The 25574-nt window shown below is 39.3% G+C and overlaps 1 protein-coding gene across 1 annotated transcript in view; it reads left to right on the top strand.

Annotated features, from left to right (window-relative positions):
* LOC128875731 (uncharacterized) overlaps positions 1-21000 on the top strand; it is a 212953-nt gene extending 191953 nt beyond the window's left edge. The window contains exons 15-30 of the mRNA XM_054121590.1: positions 3614-3817; positions 6755-6847; positions 7708-7944; positions 10115-10195; positions 10804-10953; positions 11386-11406; positions 11562-11829; positions 12116-12508; positions 13388-13531; positions 13627-13817; positions 14450-14686; positions 14946-15449; positions 15636-15818; positions 16453-16555; positions 16634-16768; positions 17646-21000. Coding sequence (XP_053977565.1) covers positions 3614-3817; positions 6755-6847; positions 7708-7944; positions 10115-10195; positions 10804-10953; positions 11386-11406; positions 11562-11829; positions 12116-12508; positions 13388-13531; positions 13627-13817; positions 14450-14686; positions 14946-15449; positions 15636-15818; positions 16453-16555; positions 16634-16768; positions 17646-17758 — 3057 coding nt within the window. The 3' untranslated portion in view covers positions 17759-21000. The remainder of the gene's footprint in view (positions 1-3613; positions 3818-6754; positions 6848-7707; positions 7945-10114; positions 10196-10803; positions 10954-11385; positions 11407-11561; positions 11830-12115; positions 12509-13387; positions 13532-13626; positions 13818-14449; positions 14687-14945; positions 15450-15635; positions 15819-16452; positions 16556-16633; positions 16769-17645) is intronic.
* Positions 21001-25574: the final 4574 nt, after the last annotated feature.

Genomic DNA, 25574 nt, shown 5'->3' on the forward strand with positions numbered 1-25574 from the left:
CGAATGCAAATGGTTAAAATATTCAATTTGTTACCATGGACCTCAGTCTACCCAGTGGGACACATTATGGGCGGCCGTCAGTTACAAAGGCCGCTTTAAGCAAGAAACATAGAGGCTCGTGCAGTCGAAGCGAAGCCGGCCAGATCTCAGGCAAAAACATACAAAACGATAGGTCGACAAGCCGAGCAAGGAACCACGGTGCATGCCGGGTATACTGTAGGAGTCGGTTGAACAGGCGAGCCGATCAGGCCGGGCATCACGCCAGTCTTCCAAAGTCTTCCTTCCACCTTCGTGACGCCTTATAGTGCTCTCCATTGTGCTGGCTCTGCTCTCGGGATACGCGTATCGATATGAGCCTCTTTCGTCCGATCTGTCCTACCTGCGGCTGACGATCTTCGATCCTCGTCGAGAAGATTGGACCGCTCCACGTTGATGGACCTTGCGCCGGGAACCTCTTTTACCAGGTACGAGGATTGTTTGTTCCGTGGTCGTCCAGACGCCAGTGTCTGGCTGTTTTTCTAACGGATCGATCAGGATGCGGCAGGATGGTGTCTGCGACGAAACCTCGCTTTTCCCTCGCTACGATTTCGTGGTTAACGGTGCTGGAATCCTGGAAAGGAACGCCGAGGATCCTACTTTGTTGAGATAAATTCTTCCACTTTGAAAGGATCAGTTAATTATTTTTGTTAGTTGTGACTGTGCGGGGATTTTTTTGTTTTACGTAACACCAATGGTTTGGAAATATTATTTATACAATTCAATGAGGCATGTACGAGGTGTCGATACATGCTTGTAGAATTGTTTCGGTGTCACCTTTTAAAGAATTTTTGAGGTAACCGATGTTTCATTAACTGCATATCGTCTCCACAACTCTTAACTCTTTAGTGTATAGCGTGTTACATCAGGAGCATAGCAAAAACAATTTCAATACTTGTATGTTATATTTGACAGTAAAAAGGCGTCGACGTCTCGCAAAGGAACGTTCAAAACGAAGTCCTTTCGTGACACGACCAATGACAGACTCTAACAGTCCCTCGAGTGGTTTCTGGCCTAATAGGAGCGTAAACTCTGTTTATACGTTCTTTTATGTTTCCTAGGGACGTCGATTGTTCGCGATAAACGTTTTCTTTTAGCTTTCCCCGCGGGAGAAAGTCCAGTGGTGTCAGATCCGCTAAGCGCGGTGGCCATATTGTGTTTGTCTCCACTGCGTATATTATTACGAAACATCGCATGACCTTTGGTTCCAAATTCTGAACTTTTAGGTCATTTCGAAGTCGTACCGTGATACCTAAATGCTAATTGAATCGTTCATTGCACAAATCGATCAACTCTGTGAACCAAAAAGTTAAGAAATGCGATGAAATAATGTATATTGTTTTTTAAAATTCCCTTTACAATATACATAAATTCAAATAGATATTATAGAATGCATAAACACAGATGTAGCTTTCATCTAACGCTATATAAAATTAATAAGAAAGAACAGTCAAACAATAATCGTCAGTAATGGCACAATTGTTATGTGACTGATGGAGTTAATCGATTTGTGCAGTGAATGGTTCAATTAATACTAAAAACAACACGCACAAAAATTAGAGACTCATCCTATCCAAATCACAAACATTGCAAACTTCTTTCCATCATAGTACCTACTATCAAACAAAAATTATTCTCTCGCAAGTCCATAGGTATATTAAAGCATCGTTATACTTTATAATAGCGACATAGGGTTAAAAGTGCGCCGTGCAACTGCAGCTTGAAAGACAAAAAGTATGATCTACGGGCCTTGAGAACTTTGGTCGCACATCAGCACTGTATCCGTAACTCGTAAATATTCATGTAGCGCATATCCATGCATACGACTGTCACGTTTCAGAAGGGCAGCTTTTTTTCCATACCTTCGTAGAGTATACGTATGTAGATTCTTTTTTTTGTTTCTATGCGCTATGTACTCGAGCAAACACGCGTCGTAATTTTCGCCGTGTCGGCGTAGGTCGCTAGCGTTATTATTCTTTGTTTCGGTGATATTTGCGCCCAGCATTTGTTTTGCGTATCGATTTATATTTATAAGGTATTGATTTTGGCATCCAGCATACAGAGAAACACACACCCACTGATACCCGACATACATACATTGTCCATACCGTTCCATTCTTTTCATCTTCTCCATGCCATGCACAGTTGGATCGCTTCTTGTCTCACGCATCGACTCATAATTCAAGGTTTAACGTGGTGAAATAATTCGGTGGCAAGGTATAAAGGAAATCGTTGGTAGGAGGTTGGCTGAATTTTATTCCAATAAGATCAATCACAATATTTTATCAAATTTAGGAGTTTATCTTTGTACGATATGCATAGAAGCAATTATCAAGAAAAAAGACAATTGTAATTTTAACCAGTAATTTTAATCACTAGTTTTAATTAGAATTGTAATCTTCAGTCAGTATTTGGCCGACCTCCCGCATAGAAACCAAAAACTACACGCGAGCGCGACACGTCGAAAGAAAAAGAAGAAAATCAATTCTCGTTGAAACGCGTTTGTCCTTTTGTTTGCATTTGAAAAAAAAAAACGTTACGTGCCATGCGCTTCGTGATTCACCATTTAGAATACGCGTCCACATACCACGCTCTCATGCCCTGAATCACAGAGTCGAGTTTTGAAGTCACATTTTCATCGGTATTATTCCTTACAAATATTCGTGGTTTTCGCTCATTATTCATGTTCTTAGGGTTGATACTGTTCGAGTCTTTTGAGAATAAAGAATGCTCCCTTTCGGAAGCATGCTTCGACGCTGAACCCGATGACGCATCGGTACTGGTGAACGCCTTGTGGTTATCGTCTATTAAACGTGACACGTGCTCGTGTCACGGATCATTGATCACCGACCACGCAGTTTTAATTGTTGGCTGATCAATTAGAACAAATGGGAGAACGGTATTACAGATAACGTTTAAGTGATTGCCAGTGTCTATATCGATGCACCTATTTCGAGTGCTCCGTTACATTCAGGTAGAAAATAATCACAAACGCATACCGGTTATGGTGCGTCATCTTGTTGAGACGCGAGCTAGCCATGGCTTAAGTAGCTTTCAATAAGTATCCGAGTGAATCTTTAACTAGACAATTGAATAATTTTGAATAAATATTTATCTAGACAAGTATTTCAACGGATTTGCTACTTTCGAATATTAATTATTCTTTACTTGCATTGTTTGTCACTGATGAATAAGACTTGTCACAAATGTAATCAAATTTTTATCAAAATTAGAGTCTGTTACGTTTGACTCTTTATCAGTTGCAATCTTTACAACTTCTCTCATCTCAAAGCCTCGAATAATATCAAGCACTTCCTAACTTTCAGTCTTTAACTTTCAACATTCATAACTAGCACTCAAAAGTTCTCGCAACGTTCTCACGCCCCAAAAGAAAAGTAGCCAGAAAAACGTAGCGTTTTCAGAGTCCTTTCGACCCCGACGTCGTTCCTCAAGCTTTGAAAAGGAAGATGGAAGCTTCACGCTCGCGTTCACACCGAATTGTTCGCCAACGAATTTCGTCCTGCGTCCTGGTACACGCGCGCCCAAAACGCTAACAAATTATTGCATGCTTCGACAGAGCAACGTCGTCATCGGTTCCCAGCGAGCTGACGGCATCTACAAGCTGGCACAACATGGCGGCCATGGTCTGGTTCGTGTATCCGCTGGTGAACTTCTCGGCAGGACCCACGAGGAGCTGGTGCTTCTGCTGATCCAGCTGCGACGGCAAAACGCCACCATCTACAAAGCTATGGAGACCTGCCACATGGAGATCGAGGCACAGGTCCGATGACACTTTCAGAACGGGGATTTAGGCGCCATCGGGGACGCTGGACCTCAACCTCGTTGTCTCTGGTGTTCGATGACGAGATTGATCGGGAGAAGCATGGGGTCTGTTCGCGAGTAATGTCGGCCTCGTGTCCAACTGTAAGTTCTGTCGTTTCATAGCCTCGATATGAACAAGTTGACACATTGTTGATCGGCAATTTTATACAGAAGCGACTTCATGTCGTCGGCTATTATTTCGTAATTGAATGTGAAATTAAAACAACCTAATTAAACTCCAGTAAACTTTATTTATATTTTACCAACATAATGAATTGAAATGAAATGTTCCCAATCCCACAAGTATTCGTACCCTCTATGTCTATTGAAGAAGTCTAAATTAAATGATAGGTTTGATGTTTCCAAATATTCATTACAAATAAACATGTAGATGTGTAAAGTTTTCTCATGTTTATATTTATAATTAAGCAGTTATTTAGAAACATCTGAAATTTAATTGCGACAAATTTCTTTAATAGACATAGAGGGTACAAATACTTATGAGATTGACTGTATCTCTTAGATACAATTTTTGTTATATCGCCCTAGGTTTCATAAATTGAAATACATAATTGCAAACACGAGTTTGCTCGTGACCGGTCAACAATGTGTTAAGCTTGTAGATCAAGTACCCAACGACATTACTCGCTGGACAGCCCGGTGCTTCTAAGAGAATAACTCAAATAGGGCTCCTGCTGATCGTCGAGGATTCGAGCTCCTACTGGGATTGTAAAATTTTGTTTAAGAATATCCGTGGATTAACGGAGCCTGACGTCTTTTACGAGGACGTTGATAAATGACCCCGATGAACGTCGGTGAAATACCGTAGTTCGTTGCGAAGAACCGGTTTGAAGGACACGTTTCGAGTGAACGTCATTAGAATAGTAACTTTCCTCGGCGAGAAGAATTCTGGCCTCGCTTTATCCTCTCGTCTAGACGTCCGTGTCCTCGCCTTTTAGTGTGACTTCGACGCAAGCCGTCGAAGAGAGGTCAAAGGTTTGGCGAATGAAATTCCGCCACTTGTCGAGGAATCGATGCATCGTGTCGGTTTCAGAAAAAGATGATTTTCTTTTTGAAGATTCTATCCCTTTCGGAGGCTTTTCGGCTAATCCATTTCCGCCGGATTTGTTTGCTGGCCTTTGATCACTCTGTACAGTGATCACTCATATCATCACATTACTCTAATTAGGAAGCAGTGGTGTCCAACATAAGCTACCGGAGCTTGTGGACCTTTTCCTGGACGTCTTCGATCGCTGAAAATCCGATTACCCTTCCTCTCTTTCACCGTTCACCTTGCACCAGAGAATGCAGTCAAAGTGCGTTGTCCGCTCGGAAAGATATCACGTTTCCACGTCGACCCTGAAAAACGACCCTGCTGTTCCCCTTTCACAATATGCACGTTCTCTCCCAAGGGCGATATTAAAAGTGCCATTCGTGTCATTCCACTTTTTCGTCGTCGCTTACTCGTTAGCAAAGTTGCACCGAGCGAAAATGCTCGATAAATTCGGAGGAACCGGCGTTGAAACGGAAACGTGGATCTCCATATTCCGTCGAAACGGCTTCGAGCGCAGCTCGACTCCCGTCTAATGAATTTCGTTGCCCGTTATCGTTGATATATTCAGCGAATCTCGTCGAGTGAAAGTCAATTTGCGAATAAATCTACCGCGGAGATGAGCCAACGTATGCTTCAACGGATTGTCTAGCGAATCGTCTTCCCCTTGATGTCTCCTAATGTTTTATTCCAATATTTATGGCGGGGGCAACGAAAGCGATCGACTTGGCTGCTGGGACGTGTTCCAAGAACGAGAATTGGAACGAAATTTTACGATTTCACCCAGTCTTCCATTATTAACGTTTATTACTGATATAGAAGGAATTGAAAATTACCGATGGATTAATGTTTGTTGATAATAAATGATAGTCCATCTGAAGTATTTGGCTCGTACAAAATCGATATATTAAATGAACAGGAAGTGAGGTCTGTCGTTCAATATTCATAAAAATTATTCATTTTTGTACATTAATAAAAAATTAATTTATTTGGTGAATTTGAGATGGTGTTTTCGTTAAGATATAAAATCAAAGATGCGTAGGTTACTCTTAATTTTATTGCTACCTCCAAGTGTAGCTGTCACTGAGCATCCAAGTCATTAGTCAATGTAGAGGGGGAGTTCTCGATAGGATGACTATCGAGAGGTCGCCTTCCAGTTCATTCTTTCGTTGACTCCGTCAGGTGTACAAAGATGGGGAAAATTATTATTTGATAACAAATAACAAGTAAAATATAAATAATCCTTTACGTGTCACTCTTTGATTCAAGTTTGAATTATTGAACGAATTCAAATTTAACTGCTATATTCGAATAAAATTTTGTCCATCTCTCTTTTGTGTATCTATGTGTCACTTTCTGGGAATGCTGATCGTGTTCTAACTCCTTCTACCTCACGAATATTATATATAATAGTTTGATGTGCTATAATGTTCTCTTTATTTTTATAAACATTACAGACTCGAGGTTAAGTCTGCCCCTAAATTTATTCTGTTTACGAAAAATACGATCAAGAACTTTGTTAAATTTGAAAAATAGCTTGCAAATAAGCCTTGTCAAAATAGAACATTCTTGTTGGAAACTTTTTGCTAGAATCTCTATCGTTATCTTTCATAAAAAACGATTGATATTCTATGTTCGAACATTCAACGTATGAGACGAAAAAATTCCAAGACGACATCCATTGTCTCTCGTTGAGTTGTTTCACGTGATCGTTAAATTTTCATCGAACCATTCCAACGCGTGAAATCAGATCAAGTACACGCGATCACGTGCAACGGATCGAGGCAGACTCGATCGAGCGTGTCGTGCACGCGCTCTAAAGAATCGATCTCTTGTGACCCGCAGGCTAGATTAGCAGAGCTCGACACTCCGCGGCGATTGGAGAATCTTCAGAAACTCGAGGAACTGAAGAAGCACCTGATGGATCTTGAAAAACAGGTACAGTCACTTTCTCGTCGCGTTTCGCGCAGTTTCCTTCGCTTGGGTCAGTGGCGCATTATCCTGCAAGCTAGAAAGACGGTTGAATTTATCAAAGGGGTTTCTGGGTATCAGTGTTTATAAATGTCACTCTTATTATTTGTGCATTTGTATCTTCAGAGTGACAGAGAAATCATAAACAAGTAGATTTTGAATTTTATGTTTATATTGATATATGAAGAGTAAGAATTACGATTGCTTTCAGTAGGAAAGTTTAGTATCCTTACTTATTCATACATGTATAAAAGCAATTATAAATTAACACATAGAAGGGATTCGAAGTATTTCAGATGAAAAATGATTGTGTTCCATAAAGGTATAGCGCGCCACTGGATCAGGTGAAAGCTCACGATTAATTCGCGCGACAGTAGAAACGTTCGGTGAGATCGTGTTGTTAGAAACGACGATTCGCTTCGATCTATCGCAACTGGAAGGAATGGGATTGCAGTCGACTTCCAAACGTGGCGCGTTCCTTTTTCTCGCCTGACAATTTCCCAAGACTCGACGCACAGTCCTTTCAAATAAGTCAACACAGTCCTCGTTTTCAGTTATAAGGGAAAGGATTTTACGAAGAATGGGAAGAGTTTTGATTATTTTTCGGATGTCTGGAACCATTGTGCGCCAATGAAAAGGCCGTCGCGAAAGATCAACACGCCCGCCCAAGTTCTAAAACGAATTTGCCAGTCTCCTGGGATTTAATTATTCCCCCGAGTCCGAGGAGTTTTTCGGCCCGGTCGGGTAATTAAGAAACTTCGAAATAAACCGTGCTCGGCCAGAGATTTCAAAACCCCGTCGTTTCTCTTCTGTTTCATGACGCTCAGTACGAGAAAGGCAAACCGTTGGTGAACCTCGTGGACAACATGGTGAAGCTGGGCTCCCTGTACAATCGCAACACTGCCAATGGGACCAACAGCGTCTCAGGTTCGCGACACGACCTGGCGCACGATAACACCAGGGACCATCGTTTGGAGTTCAACCAGAAGGTACAGGAGCAACGTTTGCTGGCCGAGGAGCGACGGGACTGGGATCGATTGAGCCCTGATCACGGACAGTTGCAGGTAACGACCCATGCATCCCTTACGGAGTCTCCTTTACGTCTTGGAAACTAGACGATATTTGGGAATTTTTTTAAAGAAAACTATAAAGTATATCAATCCCAAACTATATATGTTTATTAATACATATTTAACGTATATTCTCAAATTTTTTCAAGTAAAAATGGTTATTATATTTTGAAATGAAAATAAGTAATAATTGCGATCTTTTCTTCATAAAGTATTGAACACGAAGAGTTTTAACCCTTTGCACTCCAAGCAATTTGGCTACATGTAGCTAGTCAACACCAAGGCCATTTCTTAGATTTCTTAGTTATGAAATGGCCACGAAAAACTCTTTGTAGTTCGTGAAATTATATGATTTAAACTCATCATCATTGCTAGATTCTGCATTATCAAACTTTTCACTTCTTTTTTTAACTGTTCTTTCCAACATTTTACTTACGGTAACGAAATTATTTCTATTTAAAATAATACCAAAAAAAACAGAAACTGGGTTAGTAATTTATTACTTCTACAAAGCAGTGCACACGCTATTACATTTCGCGGAAAAATGCCGATCAGAAATACATATTCTCACAATTGGGGTAAGAGTACAAAATCGCATAACGGTACAAACATCTGATGCCATTGGTGAACGATCGCTTATTAAATCTTAATGATAAATTGTAGCAAGTGATACTGACCGTAAGAGTAGAACGTCTTCAAGTGCCTGTCCAGTACAGGGCAACCGAAATACGTTAAAACCTTTAAAGTAAAAGATCAATAACTCTCATTCCTAGTTCGTCCTATACCCTGTCTCTTCTGCCCCCGTCCACGAACAATTCGTGATAGATGCATAGAGAAAATTTGCTGCTCCGCTGGGAATAGCGGAAAAGATGAAAGAGCCGGTTCCTTACGGGAGACGAACGGGAAAAGCTTCGACAGTGACGGGCAATCTTGTTAAAAGTATATCAGGAATTATCTTCCCCTTTGTATAATATATTCTTTATCTGTAATATATAGTTGCCGTCTAGCGGAACGCGCTTGCGTGTGCATTCCGCTCGAATTACGTTGCTAGAAGACGTTGCAATAAATACGAATTACGCGCCACGGAGGCTCTTGTAACGGTGCATAATGCTACATCAAAATCCGGGGAAAAAGGGACTCGGGTAACGTGACGTCGAGCCGCGGGAATATAAGGGAACTGCGATCATAGCATCAGAAACAGTTAAATCCTTTGTCTGGGGCGTGCGAGGTTGGCGTTAAGCCCCGTTCCCATGTGCGCGAACAAAAACGCCCCCAACGTAGACTGACGGTGGAAGAAAACACTCGCACGCCGACTTTTCTTCTAGTCTAAGGGTTGATTCATAAATTACTTCCGTTCTATAACTTGCAATTCATTCTCAGATATATTAATACGTAATAAATTTCAATCGATCACATAATCATTGATTATTAGTTGTTTCCACGCAGATTAAAAATTGGTACCAGCTAGTTTATCGTTCATTCCTTACAGAATTTGGTACGATAAAAGCAATGACTCGAGAGAGGAAAAGATAATCTTCCTCATTCTCATCCTTTGGAACTGTAGGAACTTTATAATTTTATAATTAACGACCAACACGATTACACAATTATAATATTTAATTTATATCTGTACGTCGCCACTTGCAAAAAAGACTCTTACAGAACCATTTTTATAATATCGAAATATCTTGTAGTCCATGTGAAAGTAAGAGAAATGAACAAAATAACTACACAAGCATATGAACTGTAAAATGAACAAAAATTTAAAGCAATCTATTTTCTATACATTTCAGTACGTTTCCATTCAGTCTATTTCAGTACATTTTCATCAAAGGATAACTCCACATGTTTACGATGTAAACCTAAAATTAAATTTTTGAAGCCTATTTCACGCACGTACGAGCGCGACTTAACGCATAATGAATCGTGGAAGACGCGCGCGTGACCGCAAGACAGCAAGCGATGAAACGTTATATTAAAAAGTGCATCCCGACGCGCGTGTTGGTATGCAGTTGTACTTTTTTTTTCACTCCGTGATTATGACACCGGGCCGTGGTTCGCTGGTTTCGCTGGAATTGCGCGATTCCGGTTGAAATACGACTCCCGTGCACGGCTTGGTAGACCAGACCTCAAGGTTGATTCACTCGTCGCTTTTGTGTCGTAGGCCAAGGTGCAGCAGCTCTACAAGTTGGATCGCCTGCTCCAGGAGGAGTCTGGAACGCTTCACAGTCTCCAACAAGACAAGGCAAGTAAAGCCATCGAAGCTGCGACAAATCTCCTTGTTTTCTTATTTTTCTACGAGTTCCTTTAAACACGCAGAGTCTAGTTGCTTGGATTGCAGAGTAACAATGGTAGGATGATATTGTGTACAATTCTGTATCAAATAGTTAATAATATTGAAAAATATATATATATATATAAATATTACACTTAATTTTAATTATAGTATAATTTCAATAATTAAATGTTTTTGATAAAATCTTCTTAAATAAAGAAAACTCATTAATCTAAATAATCTAAATTTTATAATCAATCTTTGTATAGGATAAATAAGAATTATACTTTTATAATTACGAATATCCTAATCATCATTTATTGAACGAATACAATCTTCTGCGCATAAAAATATTAATAATTCAAATAAAGCATGAAAAAAAGCTAATTCGTATATTCTTTATTCATGAATTCAGCTATATTTATAGTTAAAATAATCAATAATAATAATATGTAGAGAAGATAATGTCCTTCATTCTGCCCCTAAACGGCTTGACTCCGACATTTCCGAGTCGTGAAAGACTCAAATTTAAAAGACACTGTTCCAGTGAATTGACTTCCACAATTTTGTTGGGACAGGAGCTCCTGGAGAAAGCGCTGGGCGGCCTTCGTCACAAACTGCAAGGCAGCAGAAGCAACTTGGTGGAAGCTGAGAGATATCGGAAACAGCAGCTGATGCTGGAGAGGGAACTGAGCAGAGTGAGGGTGTTGCTAGCGCACAACTCCAAGGTAAGAGATCCGAATCGGCTTTCGAGACCTTTAACGCGTGCTCCTCGCTCGTTAGCGACGCAAAAGCCGATTAGGACGAATGGGGAAAATCGATCGTGGAAAACCCTGGCGTGAAACGCTCTCGCTAAGCGTCAAACTCGAACAACAGACGCCACCTAATTGCAAACAGTGTCGCCAGCTTCCTATGCGCGGCAATCGGTTTTGCACAAATTTCCATTCCAACGCGAAAGAATTCGATCAAAGAGTTTCCTATCGAGCAATTTGTTCTTCTGAAAGCTCTGAATTGGGAATGGGGTCTTTTCGAATATTTAATGATTCGTTTTCATGGATTATAAGCGATACATTCTCATATTAGCGTTATCAATGCATCGAAACACACTCGACTCGTGGTTCGTCTTCCTCGTGATTAAATTACGCATTCGTTGTTTCCAGGTAAAGCCGGTATTCTTCCAGGTAAATCAATTAAAACCACAGAAGTAGAGCTTTCCGTTTCGTTGATGATTTTTCCTTCTGTTCTCGCAGTTCTTTTTTTCATAATCGACGTTTTAGCTTTCACGAAAGGTTGCGCATGGCCACCTGGACGATCCTCGTTTGCTTTCGGCTTGCAGAAACTCGAGGAGACGGTTGCGGAGAACGCGAGGCTGGAGCAAGACCTGGTGGTGCTACGACAAAAGCTTCAAGCGTCGAGGAGATACGCTGGGAACATGACCAGGGACACCTCGGCCACGACAGGTCCCCTCGAGGCGGAGTTGAGGAGGGTTCAGCAGCTGGTTGGCGATCTTCAGAGACAACGCAAGGAGTTGAGCGTTCAAGTCAGACAGTTGACCGAGAAATCTCATAGCCTGGTGCAGCAGATTCGACCGCAACCCCCTCCTGGTGAGTTCACTTCCTATTCTTGTAATATATTAGATGGACTGGAAAGTTACGTCGTTTCTGCAAATCTCAATACTTATTTATCGATGTAACATTAAAAATTTGCACACTGGATGGCAAAAGGCTATTGATAACAAGGACGATTACGTAATTGATTAAATACAATAACATATTACAAATTTATTTGTTTGAATTTAATGTAAAAGAAACGACATTATTTTCTCATCCCCCGAATATTATTATGAAATCTGATCATACGAGACCTAATTTTACTGTTACTTATTCACAGCTCCTCAAGTTCATCAACCTAAGAAGCGCACGCATAATTCTTGGCTAGAGACCGATTTGGATTCCGGAATAACCTTGGACCACGGTCTGGACTCGCCCTCCAGTCCAGCCCTCTCTTCATCGCCACGTAGCAAGCAGAACGGTGTCCCCTATCCTCACTTTGCATCGCCAACGCAGATCAAAGACCCATCTCCGACGAGTCGCCAACAGAACCCACCACCATTCGCTCAGTCACCGCAGAATCATATATCGACACTATCTCCTCAATTGCGAGAGCAGATCCAACAGCATCAGTTGAAGCAACAGTTGTTGAAGGACCAGATGCAGGGCAAGGGGAGCATTATGCAAGTCAACGTCGCGCCGTTATACGTCAACACGGATTCCAGGATTCAAGGTGAGTGGAAGACACTGTTAGGCCTGAATTGTTTAGAAGAATTAATCTTGATTCATTTTATTATGTTAGAGTACCAACTTTATGAGTCCTCTAGCTAATCTCCATCACAATAGATTTGAATGCATAACTTATAATAAGTCTCAACCTGATGGCCATGATATAGTATAGTAAATTATGACAGAGTTAAACCCTACATTTGACGAGACTGTGGTTTGTTGATGCCTCTGATTGAGCCATTTGAATTGTGTAATTAACAAAGCTGCAGGAGAACCGAGAGATAGTGAATCGTAATCTTGATTCATTGCTTCTCCGAGAGAACAGTTTGCCCAACACTTAAATCCCTCTTAACTTTCTAGCGAAACAGGATTGACTGTCAGTCCACTTACATAAAGTCACTCTTCACTAATAGCGCTCAAAGGCTCTTAAAGTAATGAATTACGTTATACATTAACATTTCTTATTTATAATACATATCTAAACCTAGAGACGGTACAGTGTACGCGTACTGGATAGAATTTTCAAACTCGATTTTCTCGAAAACGAAACGTCAAACGAAAGAATGTTATTCCTTTTTTTCGATTTATTTTTACATGTAGTATCACCCTCTGCTCGGTTGTACCACCCATCCTGCCACACCCTGTATATATTTAACATCTACATCAACATATTTATACAAACATACACTCTCGAAACATCAAACCTACCATTTAATTTAAACAAATTTCTTCGATAAACATAGAGGGTATAAATATTTATGGGACCGACTGTAGGTCCGTTTTATTGGAAACAAATGGTGTTACTTATATCACATCTTCTTTTATAGCCACACTAATGTTCAGAAATATTCACTAATACTCGGTGTTCACAATTAATTTACAGATAGCAACAAGCACGATGAGAACATGACAAATGGCACATCGATTCCTGCACCCGAGTACGTTCCACCGCCTCCGCCGCCACCTCTAAACGATGAAACCTTGTTGAACGATAACTATAGGCTGAACGAGGACAACAAGTTTGCAGGTGAGTGAAATGACTAGGTGCTAGTGACACAATAACGCCAATAATTCGCAACGCGATTAGTTTGAAATGCTAACGTCTGGTCTGATGTCTTCAAGGCTTGATGCACAACCGTGAGAAACAGGAGATTAAGACCGTGCGAATCGTGAAACGGGAATCGGAAAGACGGCAACGCGATCGAGGAGATAGGACAGGAAACATTGGAATTCCATTAACGAACGGGCTTCAAGCACCTGGGGGCGCCAAGAGATTATGCGATGACGATCTAGGAGGTTCCCAAAAGTTCGAGGTAACGTCTTCGAAACTTTCAAAAAATTATTATTTTATGATCTCCGTAATTATGCGTAAAATTTACTATTTCTAAAGGACTGTAAGGGGTAGGACCTATTTGTAAGAAATTTACTTTACTATATAACTGTTGGTTATATTATTATGAACTAGAGGTGACGAAAATCATTGACTAATGAATAGCCTGCAGATTTTTTTTATTTAGATTAAATTTATATACAGTCAATCCTATAAGTATTCGTACTTTCTAAGTTTATTGAAGAAATTTGTCCAAATTAAGTGATAGGTATGATGTTTCCATATCAGTTTTTCATTATAAATATATACCTACATCGTAAAGTTTATTCATGCACATATTCATAATGAAACATTTATTTGGAAATATTAAGCTTACCATTTAATTTAGACAAATATGTTCAATAGAGATAGAGGGTACGAATAGTTATGGGACTGACTGTAGGTATATTCGTAAAGATTTTATTTTGCATGAAGACTTGCAGGATACTAATTAAATTTTCATTCCAAAGTGGAAACTTCCAATCAGCTCGTTTGGAATCAATCGAAGAAGTACTTTCGTCCAACGATCCGCGTTGTCGCCTTAATTTGCTCTATTTCCAATCGATTTAATTTTAGAAGGCCCAATTAGGAAGAGTGGTAGAAGAATCGCAGCCGATGATTCACGCTCAGAGCACAGTCCAGCTGACGGATTTGGACGACGTGCAGTTCCAAAGAAGCATGTCCTTGCCGAGAGGTTTCGGTGGACAGCGGCAGCAGCAACCCGAGATACACCATGGTCCAGTCGTGCCTCCTCCTCGTAGCGACAGCATGCATGCGCTGAGGAGCATGCTGGCTCGACGGAACAAAGTCAGGGTAAGCGAACACGTTACTTGCCATCCAAACAGTCCACGCGTATTGTCAGCCATAAAAATGAATTTAGAAGATTAGAATTTTCGGTAGGCCAAACAATAGGCAGACAACAATGCCGCACCAACCTGATACAAACACAAGCATCAACCCTCTGTCCAATTAAATATATATTTTATTTCTTTCTCCCCCAATTGTTTTCCATGTTTATTTTTCCTTGCGCCTGATTTGGTCACCTCACTCTACTTTTGTTTGACCGACGCAGTTTGAAAGTCAGGACGGCAGCTCGGACAGTACCCTGTCCCCGTACACCGAGAGTTTAGGTTCGAGCTCCCACGTGCCCATGAGCTCGCCAAACTACTCCACCAGTCCGTCGTACAGTCCAAGCCATCAGAATTACCCTGGCCAACCGATGATGATGAGACCGAGCCATCATCAGCAGTATTACCCGCAGTACAGACATTACGAGAACCCGATGCCAGGGAAGATCGAGAGTCCCACGGACACTGTGAGCCCTGAACTGTTGCCACCCGCGAAACTCGAGCCACAGGACAGAGCTTTCGGCTCGAGTTTAAACGTGAACACTCCGAACTCGCCGCAGCTGTCGCCAGTGTTTAAGAGCGAGGCTGCGAAACAGATCATCAAGGAGATGACGGAGAAAAAGGTCGAGGGACCTAGGCGAAGGCAGATACCCCGCGAGAAAAGACGCCACTATACCGTGTCCAGTAGCAAACCCGTTCTCGATTTAGAAGACGCCTTCTCGAAGATGGTATTTTTTTGTTCTGTTTATGCTTTTCGTATTTTCTTTTACCGTTTCTTTATCCACTTCTCAGTGTGTTCATTTTTATTCTGTTTGGTTCAAGCTTGCCTACCTACGCGTTCCTCTATCTCTCTCTATCCTCGAGTCGACCTCCACATGTTTGCTAGTTTGCAGGAATTGTTTTGTGTTCCGCAGGGAATGGGTAGAGCAAGGGACGACCTGGACATGGAGCGAGCTTTGAGGCCGAGGATCAATGCTCCAGATGTTGTGAGGTCAACTTTGAGCCACAAGGAACTCAAGTATAACGAGAGCACCATCGATCAGCTCCTGGGGACTCCGAACAAGATCGTCATCCCCGAAAGATATATTCCCGAGCAGGTAAATAAATTCTCGACGAAAATGTGACTCGTACTGGTAGCTTTTGGACGAGACCCTCGAGTGGCGCACCAAGGTATGCTTGGAAACGACCGAGCGAGATGCTCGAGGCACGTTCGAGTGATATACAAAGCGACTCGAGGATGCAAATCGTTAAATTTGTTTGCCGCTACTCGGTACAGAACCTTGAGCGGAAACCACCAGAAGCTAGCTTATCGTATATTTTCTCTTGAAAGTCCCTTGAAAAACAATTCAAGAAGAATTCGTGATCGTGATATTAAAGCTGTGAGTGTTGGGTGTCACAATTATCATCTATCGAGTGTCTCGTCTGAAAGAATTCCCATTCTTAAGTTTGTCTATTGTCATCACTAAACTGCGGATATTTATGCATTTATAACATGTGCAAATATGCAAAAATATAAAAAATAATAATATAAAATGTAATAGTAATTTATAAAATGTCTAATATAAATGTAATATAAAATATAAAAAATATACTACACGTTACAACACTTGAAACATAATTTAATTAAAGTTTCTGTTCTTTATTTGTGCAAATAAAAATATTCATTTATATAAACATCTGCAGTCTAGTGATCATAACATTGCTACAACGGGAGAAGCGATTTAATTTCAGACACCAGAGTTAACCGCAGAGGAGCAGGAGCATCGCTTGAAGAAAGCTGAGGCAATCAGGAAAATGCTGTCGGAAACGACTGTGACTGCACCGGAAGGAAACGGTACGGATTTAAATTTTCTTTGGTGAACGATGTACTCTACGAATGGATACTTAATGTTAGTATCGTCATTTTTCCCAGACGACAATATTAACGTAGAACAATCAGACAATTTGAAGAGGAAGGTGGTCGAGGAGAAGCGGCAGAGAGAACACATTCTCCAGCTGAATCAGATATTGGCCAAACAAGTTATGGAAAAAAGCAAAATGGTGGCGGGTACGTTGAATCTTTATCTCACAAATCAATATATATCCATTTGATTCATTTTGCATGCATCTACTATACTGCGATTAGTGGTGTGATACTGTATAATAGCATGACCAATGTTCAGAGTGGCTTTTTACACCTTCTGCTTCTTTAGTGCAGAAGGCTTACGCTTGTAAATTGCCCTGTAAGTATTTCTTTCGTATCGTACCTTATTATTGTATCGGAACTAGAAGAATGTTGACACGTGGTGTAATTTATGTATTCTTTTCAATCCTTATTTTAATTTTTGCATAAAGTCTTGTGTGAAAGTCGGAAAACTTTCGAAATTTCGTTGATTTTGTTTTCATTTTTCACGACTTCGTGCCTGTATACACATACAAACGACCATTCTTCGGTTCCTGATGCAAGAATCATAAAGTGCTCTCATTGGCATGCGTTATCGTAATTATATTATTTTTTATATTATTACTTTTTTCTCAACGAAGCTTTTATCGACGTTAAATATAGTTGTGTCATACGTAGAGAGTGTTGTTTGGATTGTTTGTGCTGTGTGTAGGTAACCAGGCACACTGACTGACATGCTTACTCCATCCCTCCATATAGGACACGCACATCATATTATCGTTTTTCAGGTTTGTTTATATTTTCTTTCATTTTATTCACAATCCCTCGCCCCTTGTTTTTCCTCGACCATATGTTCATTTTTATAGCTCTCCTCCATATTTTAAATTCAAATATTCACCGGAGGAAGTGGTACACTGTAGAGTTTCTAAAATTTTCTCAATAATTTCTGTAAGACTTTTGAATAAGTTTTGTAATAAATAACTTCTCCCGAGAGCGTTAAATGCCAAAACAAAATTAATTTCTTCGCTTTGATGATTAACAGTGAAAGCATTGGCCACCCTTCCTTTGAAAACCGAATCGAGCTTAGACGACGATGATCTCTCGCCTGTAACACCATTACCGCTCTATCAGCAGAGAGAGAATTATTATTCATAAGGTGAAAATCCCTTGGATACCGCTACCAAAAATATGGTTACCCGTAAGGAATCCTTTTAGCACAAAGAACACTACTGCCAGCCCGGAACAACAGAGCGACGAACACCTATCCCGCGAGTAACATTTTTTGACATTATACAGGTGACTCGCCTGACACATGCTGTTATGATTAACACTATTGTTAAGGAGAACTGATATAAGGTGTTTTTTTATTTGCGTCGATATTGTACATAATCATCGATTAAATAAACTGATAATAAATAGTCGTCCCTCTCGAGCATCTCGACAAGGTCTAGGTAATAATGGGTGTCGAACAGAACTAGGTAATTGATATTATTTATAAGAGAAAATAGTAAATATCGAAGCAATTATTTCAATCACGTATCACGAGAATAAAGAAACGTTTAATTTTTTTTATGCTTTCTTTATTTTAAACGATTTCAATTTCCCTGTCGGTAGTAAGTATAATTTAGTTTGATCGTTTAGCGCGAGGTGGATTCTATTTACTATTTTCTACTTTAAACCTTTTACCATTTCACGTCAAGAATTCGACCGATAAGTGTCATTTTTATCTTTAGCTACCAAGGAAATGACATCAATTGTCAGACATAAATTTTGATGAAACTTTGCACAAACAGATTCTACTGTTTGAGACTTTTGTTAACGAAATAGTTTTAAAATTTATATTGTACTATATACACTTAAAGCAAATGGTTTTATTTATACGGTATCGCTCATAATTATTCGAACGATAATTAATTTAGAATATATTCTAATTACTAAGCTAGGTTTCCAGTACTCCACGTGTTTACCGTTTAGTATTAATGAATTTTAGAATATAAAAATTTCAATTCTAAACTACCTTATTCTTTGGACCACTTGGTTATTCCAAAAAATTTGAAGATTTGTTGCAATTATTATTCATTTTTATCCATACTTTAAAATTCTCTGAACAGAGTCGTTGGAGTAATCACGAGTGATAGTGTATATACATATTGCAAAGAGTTAAAGAGTTAAGATAAAGAAGTAAGGTAGAGTTTAAGGTTGCGTTTATGATAGGTGCTACGAGTGGCGCAACATAGTGACAGATTAAGAAAGATTGCTATGAATTACGACCGCCAACGTTGAACTGACTGAGACAAGAACAGTTTTGCGGCATGAAACATCAACGAGGTAGGAAATTTCACCGAATACAATCATTTTTTATTTTTGTTACTACCAAAATTACTTTCTTTCCATTAAATGTTGCTATGTCCCACAGAACATAGTTTCTGTGATGTAAACCTTTTTTATATTTACAGTTTATTCATCGGACGTTTAGTTTCAAAAATGAAAATTAAGACCACTTGTTCTTATAGATAATTATTCTTATGGATAGACTTTCAAGTTGCACTTCGTTTTGTTATTGGATCCCAATTATACAAATATTGGTTTTCTATGAACTTGTATAATTTCTATGACTTTCTATTTAATTTATCGCGTAATACATAACCGTCACACAAATGAAAAAAAATTCAGAACAAAGTCGCGACCAATCAATTCCAAAAAAGAAGACGTCTAATTGAATGAAATTCGCCGTTTCGAGCCGCAAAATTCGTTTAAATTCAACGCAGCCGAGCGCATGAACTTACACGACGAACAAACCTAAACACTCGCCATCCTGACTCCCATTCGACACTTTTCTTACAAATGTGTTCGTGCAAATGCCTGCGTTTCGCTGACGTTGAATCGCCTATATTTTAAGGAATAGGTACATAACATATATATATATATATATACGCTTTAGAAACGTCCTGTAATAGCGTTCTGCATTGTTTCTATCGACGTGTGGTATTTTAATGTTTAAAGCAGCGTGTTTCGTACCCCCTTTAAAAGACGATTCTCGTGGCTACGGTCGTCTTCAACGATCCCAACGAGAGAAACGACTTTGGAAGTGTGTTTAGACGAGTTCCACGACGCGGACACACGGTGCGCAACGTTCCAGCAACGCTACATCGTTCTATCTAATGGAGAACGATATTTTGTTATCCTCCTGACACGAAGTTTCGAGGAACCACGAACACGACAGCGTTTAGACGCAGACGGTCGTGCAACCAATGTTTCCGACCGAGACGAGACTCTAACTCTCGCGAGACGTGCAATCTTGTTAAAAGTTATTAGACGATTGAAAAAGCGTTCTGGCAAAGTCGAAGAGTGCCAAATTACACCCAACAGATCAGCCGTGAGTCACGGCGACTGTTCGTCAATTACAATAACCGCAAGCCGGGCGAGAACTATAACGCGCAGCACAAAACGATTAAACCTAAGGCTCAACCTCCCCAAAAACGACCATTCGTCCCACGAATGGTGTCTAATTAATCACGATAATTAAGGAGCAAACGCGACACGTTTCTATTACTCGAGAACTCTTCGATCCGCTGGCATCGACGTTAGGAATAATTTTTTATAATGTTACAATTACAATCCTCGGTCGACGACTATTCTCTGAGGGGATGGAGAAGGTACCCGCGACTCTGGTCGTTTAGGCGCCGTTTTTCAGGCAGTTTCGGATCAGAAAGGATCTCGAACAGCCGCGAGGTCAACGCTCGAGAAACGAGGATTTTTATCGGTCGTTTATCGAGACGAGCTCCTCGCTTCGGTCCATGGGTACCGGCAATTAATTTCGATACACCACCGTATCTGTGATTTCTTTCAGGTAGAACGTAAGTGAAAAGCTATTTTGTGATTAATCCGTGCTTACCAAAGTGGAGGAATCATATTTGAATTCATTAGATTTATTTAAATTTTGCTTTCATTCGAATTTGCTAAGTAGCAATTTTTCCAAAGTTTCACTGTCTTTGACTGTCTTTCATTTCTCCTCCAGTGGACCCCACAGATAATTTTTATTCGTAATTCGTTCTTTCCGAGGAAATCTACCAAGGTGATTTCACAAGGGATGTTGTGAATCATATATCGTTCTAATGTAAACCTCGTCGTCTGGCAAGTTGTGAATATCGAGTAATTTATGACAGCTGATGTGACATCGACGAGTCTTCTTTGTATTTAGAAAAGTTACAGTTGTGGTGGTGTATTAAAATTAACGATCTACACGAGAAACCAGCGAAGGGTTCCACGGTCGCCACTGCACCAGACCGGATCGTTAGAGCTGCGATAAGCCTGAAACACTATACTGTGAAAGAAACTACTGTGGAAACAGGAACTGTTATTGTTACACGAATAAAATAAAAATCCATATTACACCAGTCACGATGTCCCTTAGCCGCCTACCCAGTCTGGCTGGTTCAACCGAGGGAGTGTCCATAGAAACCTCAGAAAGCCCAAAGTATGCCGCCTGTTATGTTTTCTTTTTTCAGGGTAGAAGATAATAATAAAATGATCAGTTTATTACAAACTAGCATCCAGTGGCTGAAAGTAAATTTCTAAATGAAAGCAGGATTCGTTTTAGGCTTGTGAACACCTTTAAATATTCTTGTTAATGTTTAGTTATGTTATGAAGATTTATTTTTCACGACAATGAATAGTATTTATCGGATTGATTCGTAAATAACTTCCGCTTTGCAACTTACAATTTATTTCAAAATCTATTATTGCTAGATCTTATGCATTTATGAAGCAAAACAATATAATAAATACATATTAAACGTTATCAAAAGGTGTATGCACTTACATTAAATGAAATAACATAAAAAACGTACATAAAATATACGTAATGTACGTCGAATATTCTACAATTAATGTAACAATGTTATTTCATTTCACATAAGTACATACACCTGTCGTTTATGTTTACCATGTATTTACTTTATTAATTAATGTTATAACTACTATAAAATCATCATAGTACTAAAGATAATTGCCCAACGTGAAACGTAATTCTACAATTCAAATTTTTAATTTTATTTTACGATTAACGGGGGCAGATACTTCACAATACTTCATTTGTTATTCGTATCTAGATAAAAAATTGGTTTACTGCGAGGTAAGTGAGACATCAGTATTGACGAATGGTAGTTCGTCGTGCGATTGTCCCCCTCGTTGACGGGAGGCAGAGGATCGACGAGCCAACCAATCGTGCGGGGCCCCTTGCACCTGAATTCTAATGAGGCCCACCTGGGTATATATGAGAGCTTAACATCGGCCGAAGCCACGATTTTTCTGTGGTACCCGGTCGCCGCGAAGGTGAGTCCTCCACTCTTTACTTTTCCGGAATATTATTCAGCTCCGCTAATTCTAAATGTGTCTGTGCGTGGGCGTGTGAAGGGGAGTTCTTGTGGATCAATTTATACGTTTTCATCGAGCAAAGTGTTCCTTTTTCCTCCGACTGTCTATTTCTTAAGAATAAGTATTGGAATATACTATTTATGAAAATCTATATAGCGACTTAACCAGGTGTCTTATCCTTAATTTTGAATATTTTTATAATACGGACAAAATAGTTTGCAAGACCCTACAAGAAATGCTGAATTTCCATAATTAAAATCATCGTTTAAGGATTCGTAATTTTATACGTTTATTATAGTTAACATTTCTCGACTCGTACCTTTGTAGAGATATTATTTTCTGAATAGTACTTTCTGAGTTAAAATATACTACCAGTTCTCTAGTGTGTTTCGAAACGAGTGTAAAAAGCAACAATTAGGTAGCCAATTTTGAAAAATGAATATCTTACGAACCCAAGCCTTATTCTAATAGTTTTAAGTGCCTAAATAATCGCGCAGATCAAAGGTTCATTATCAGCATAACGATACCACAAAAGCTTATTATGAAACAAATTCGAGAATCCAAAAACTAGGAATTCGCTTATCGATTTAACTGATCAATTTAATTAAGTTAACGAGGCGTTGCATAATTGCCATTTAAGATCAATATCGGTGAACATGGAAACAGTCGAGTCAGTCTATTAATGAGTTATTATCAATAACAGTAAAAACTGTTGTCTAAAAAAAGATTCTAACAATAAACAGAATTAGTAAAGAAAATGAATTCAAGTCCGAGTTAGCAACTGCTTCGATTCTGTTTCCAAAAAATTCCATGACTTGCGTGGAAACCTTGGGGCCACTTTTTAACCGACTTCGAAAGGGAGGAGGTCACTCAATTCGACATGTATACTTTTGCATTAAAAAATTCCTGTCGTAGCTTGAAGACATTTCTAGAAAAACAACTGCTTCTTCGACCAAATTAAACTAGCTACTGTGTTCTGGCAAAAATTCAGACCATGTCCTGAAAATATTTGAGAGTCCACTACCGTTTCTTACAAACACAGCATTTTAAAAATACTGAATGGACGTGTCATAAAAAGAAGAAAACTAAAAGAAGTGACCAGTCCTTCTTTGTAGGCCGGAAGCGAACACAGAATCGTAAAAAAGAAAGGGTAAACAACGTGAGCAGATCTATTGTTTACAGAGTGATTCTAGAATCTGGATCGAGCTGAAGCTTGTTTCTAGGTAAAGATAAAGAAAATTAGAACTTGGAAATGTTGTACAATACGATCTCAGAAAGTCAGTTCTCACTAAACGACAGATACATCGTTTTATTTAGTTTCTTTACTTTCGAGACTTGAGGCGTGGCTTCCCTTTGGTTTCCGTTTTTCTTTTCATTTATTTCTTTCTTCTCCGACTCGAAGGCCAGTCGAGATGGGGTTCGAGTTAGTCAGAGGATTTTCTGTGTAATCATTTTTATGATAATCCAAGCCCCAACTGCTACCATTGTCCATCTACTGTTGTATTATGAATATTTCATTCATATTTGCACGCGCGAGTGTTTGTTCCTTTTTTGTATTTACTGTTTGTATAATGCTCTGAGCGAAAATAGTTTGGAATCAGATTTCCAGAATGGTGTAGGGGAAACAAAAGAAACCAAATACGGGATTCCTGCTTGGCAATTAGTTTAAAATATAAACATAATATAAATACAAAATATAATATAATATTATGTTTGTATTATGATACAATGTAATTATATTTATAATACAATATTATATTATATGTAAATATTAAATATTAATTATTTGAACGTAATGACATTAATCAATATATTAAACATATATTAAAAATTCTCCTTTGTAATCTATTCCATTTTTCGAAGCAGCGATTGAAATTCGCGGTAAACCAGAAGCCACAGGTTGAGTCGACTTAATCCGCTATCACTCCGGAATGTCGGTCACGTTAGATTAAACGGAAGGCTATCATCGCTCGATCCTTCATGCCCCTGAGCTAATCGAATCCGAGAAGGTGCAACGAGAATAGAAGATTAACTATCTAGGCACCGATCTCGCGAATAAACGTGCTCATCGAGGAGGAAGAACCTCGAAGAACGTCTCACCTCTTCTGTTCGACTTCCATCTTAGTATGCTGATTGAAAATTGCAAATCAAGACTTGAAACTTTAATGCAAAAAGACAACATTCAGTTTCTGTTCGTAAATTGACCTGAATAATTTGTACGATTACAACAATTAACGACAGCTTTCTTCTGGTTAGTTCGAACACTGGAAAACGAGATTTCATATGCACCAACCGAACACACCCAACTCCTTTTTACACATTGTTTTTTTACTTGGATATCTGAGGAATGTATCTATACTGTAAAAAACGGTTTGAGTGCATTCCAAAAGATTTTCAATTGTTTTCAAGCAAAATTTTTGATCAGTAGACATTTTTACAAGTACGAGCCTGGCGGTCAACGTGTTAACGCGACGAATCGTTTCCCGTTGGTTGTCTCCCGCCTCGTCCAAGCACACAGTAACGGAATGACAATTGAATCGGTGCCTAGAAGACAAAGAGGAGGACAAAGAACCCTGAAAGAGGATCAAAGACCGTCCTTGAGTTTAGCGTAAAGTGGAGGAGCCAGATAATGGTCTCCGTTTGCGAAAATAAAGGAGGAAACCGAGACTCTTTCGTCGCAAAAATTAAAATCCCGGTTGCATCGGATCCTTCGGCTTCTATTTCGCTGGATGCACTCTGAATACAAACGTCGAGGAGTTAGTGGGATAATAGCTCACACCTTCCGTCTAGGTTGAAGATGAAGGAAGTTGTTGGCAATTTTTTCTTCTTTCAGAAAAATAAAGGAATAATTAACGATGCAATATGTTTGGTAGCAAGTTATAAACAGTTAAGTTAATTTGAATATTTTTGGAGGAAACAAAATATAAATTATTCATCGGAGGAGTATTTTTTTTTTAAAGTTGTTTATTGAAATCATTTAGGTTTACATGAATTATCTCCGATAAACTAATGGTCCAATATTGAACATCTGTAGGCTAGGTAATATTAAATGTATTATATGTAAATGAAATGGATTATTATATTTCTACGGCGACGAGAGAAAAGGAATTATCAGGAAAAATAAATAGAATATAAGCTACTACAAAAACTTCACATATATCGAAAGGAGTATTATACTCTAGGTTATCTGAGCCTTGCGAGATGATATTGAGCATAATATCTAAAAGAAGTTAATTAACTCAATACTGAATCGAATGAAAAATGTATTGAAAATTAATGGAGATGGAGTACCAATCACTTTCTATTTGGTCCCACCTTCAGAATAAATTTTCCAGGTTTTTAGGAAAAAAAACTTTGTTCGTAATACTTAACGCCTCGTCATCAAACTAGAAAAAAGGCTCGCTTATTGGTGAGAGTCGAAAAAACGACGACGACTTCGCACGTTCCGTCGCTTTTTTCCTTTAGCGCCAAGTGTTTTTCGCGGAAATAATGCAATTTTCAAGAGCAACGGGTGGAAAGGAAGTGTTTAGGCTCGAGTGATTGCATTTAAATATTGTACAGGTTGATCCATTTATCCATGAACACCTTAAACATA

The sequence above is a fragment of the Hylaeus volcanicus genome, chromosome 4 (genome assembly GCF_026283585.1).
Source record: "Hylaeus volcanicus isolate JK05 chromosome 4, UHH_iyHylVolc1.0_haploid, whole genome shotgun sequence".
Classification (NCBI taxonomy): domain Eukaryota; kingdom Metazoa; phylum Arthropoda; class Insecta; order Hymenoptera; family Colletidae; genus Hylaeus; species Hylaeus volcanicus.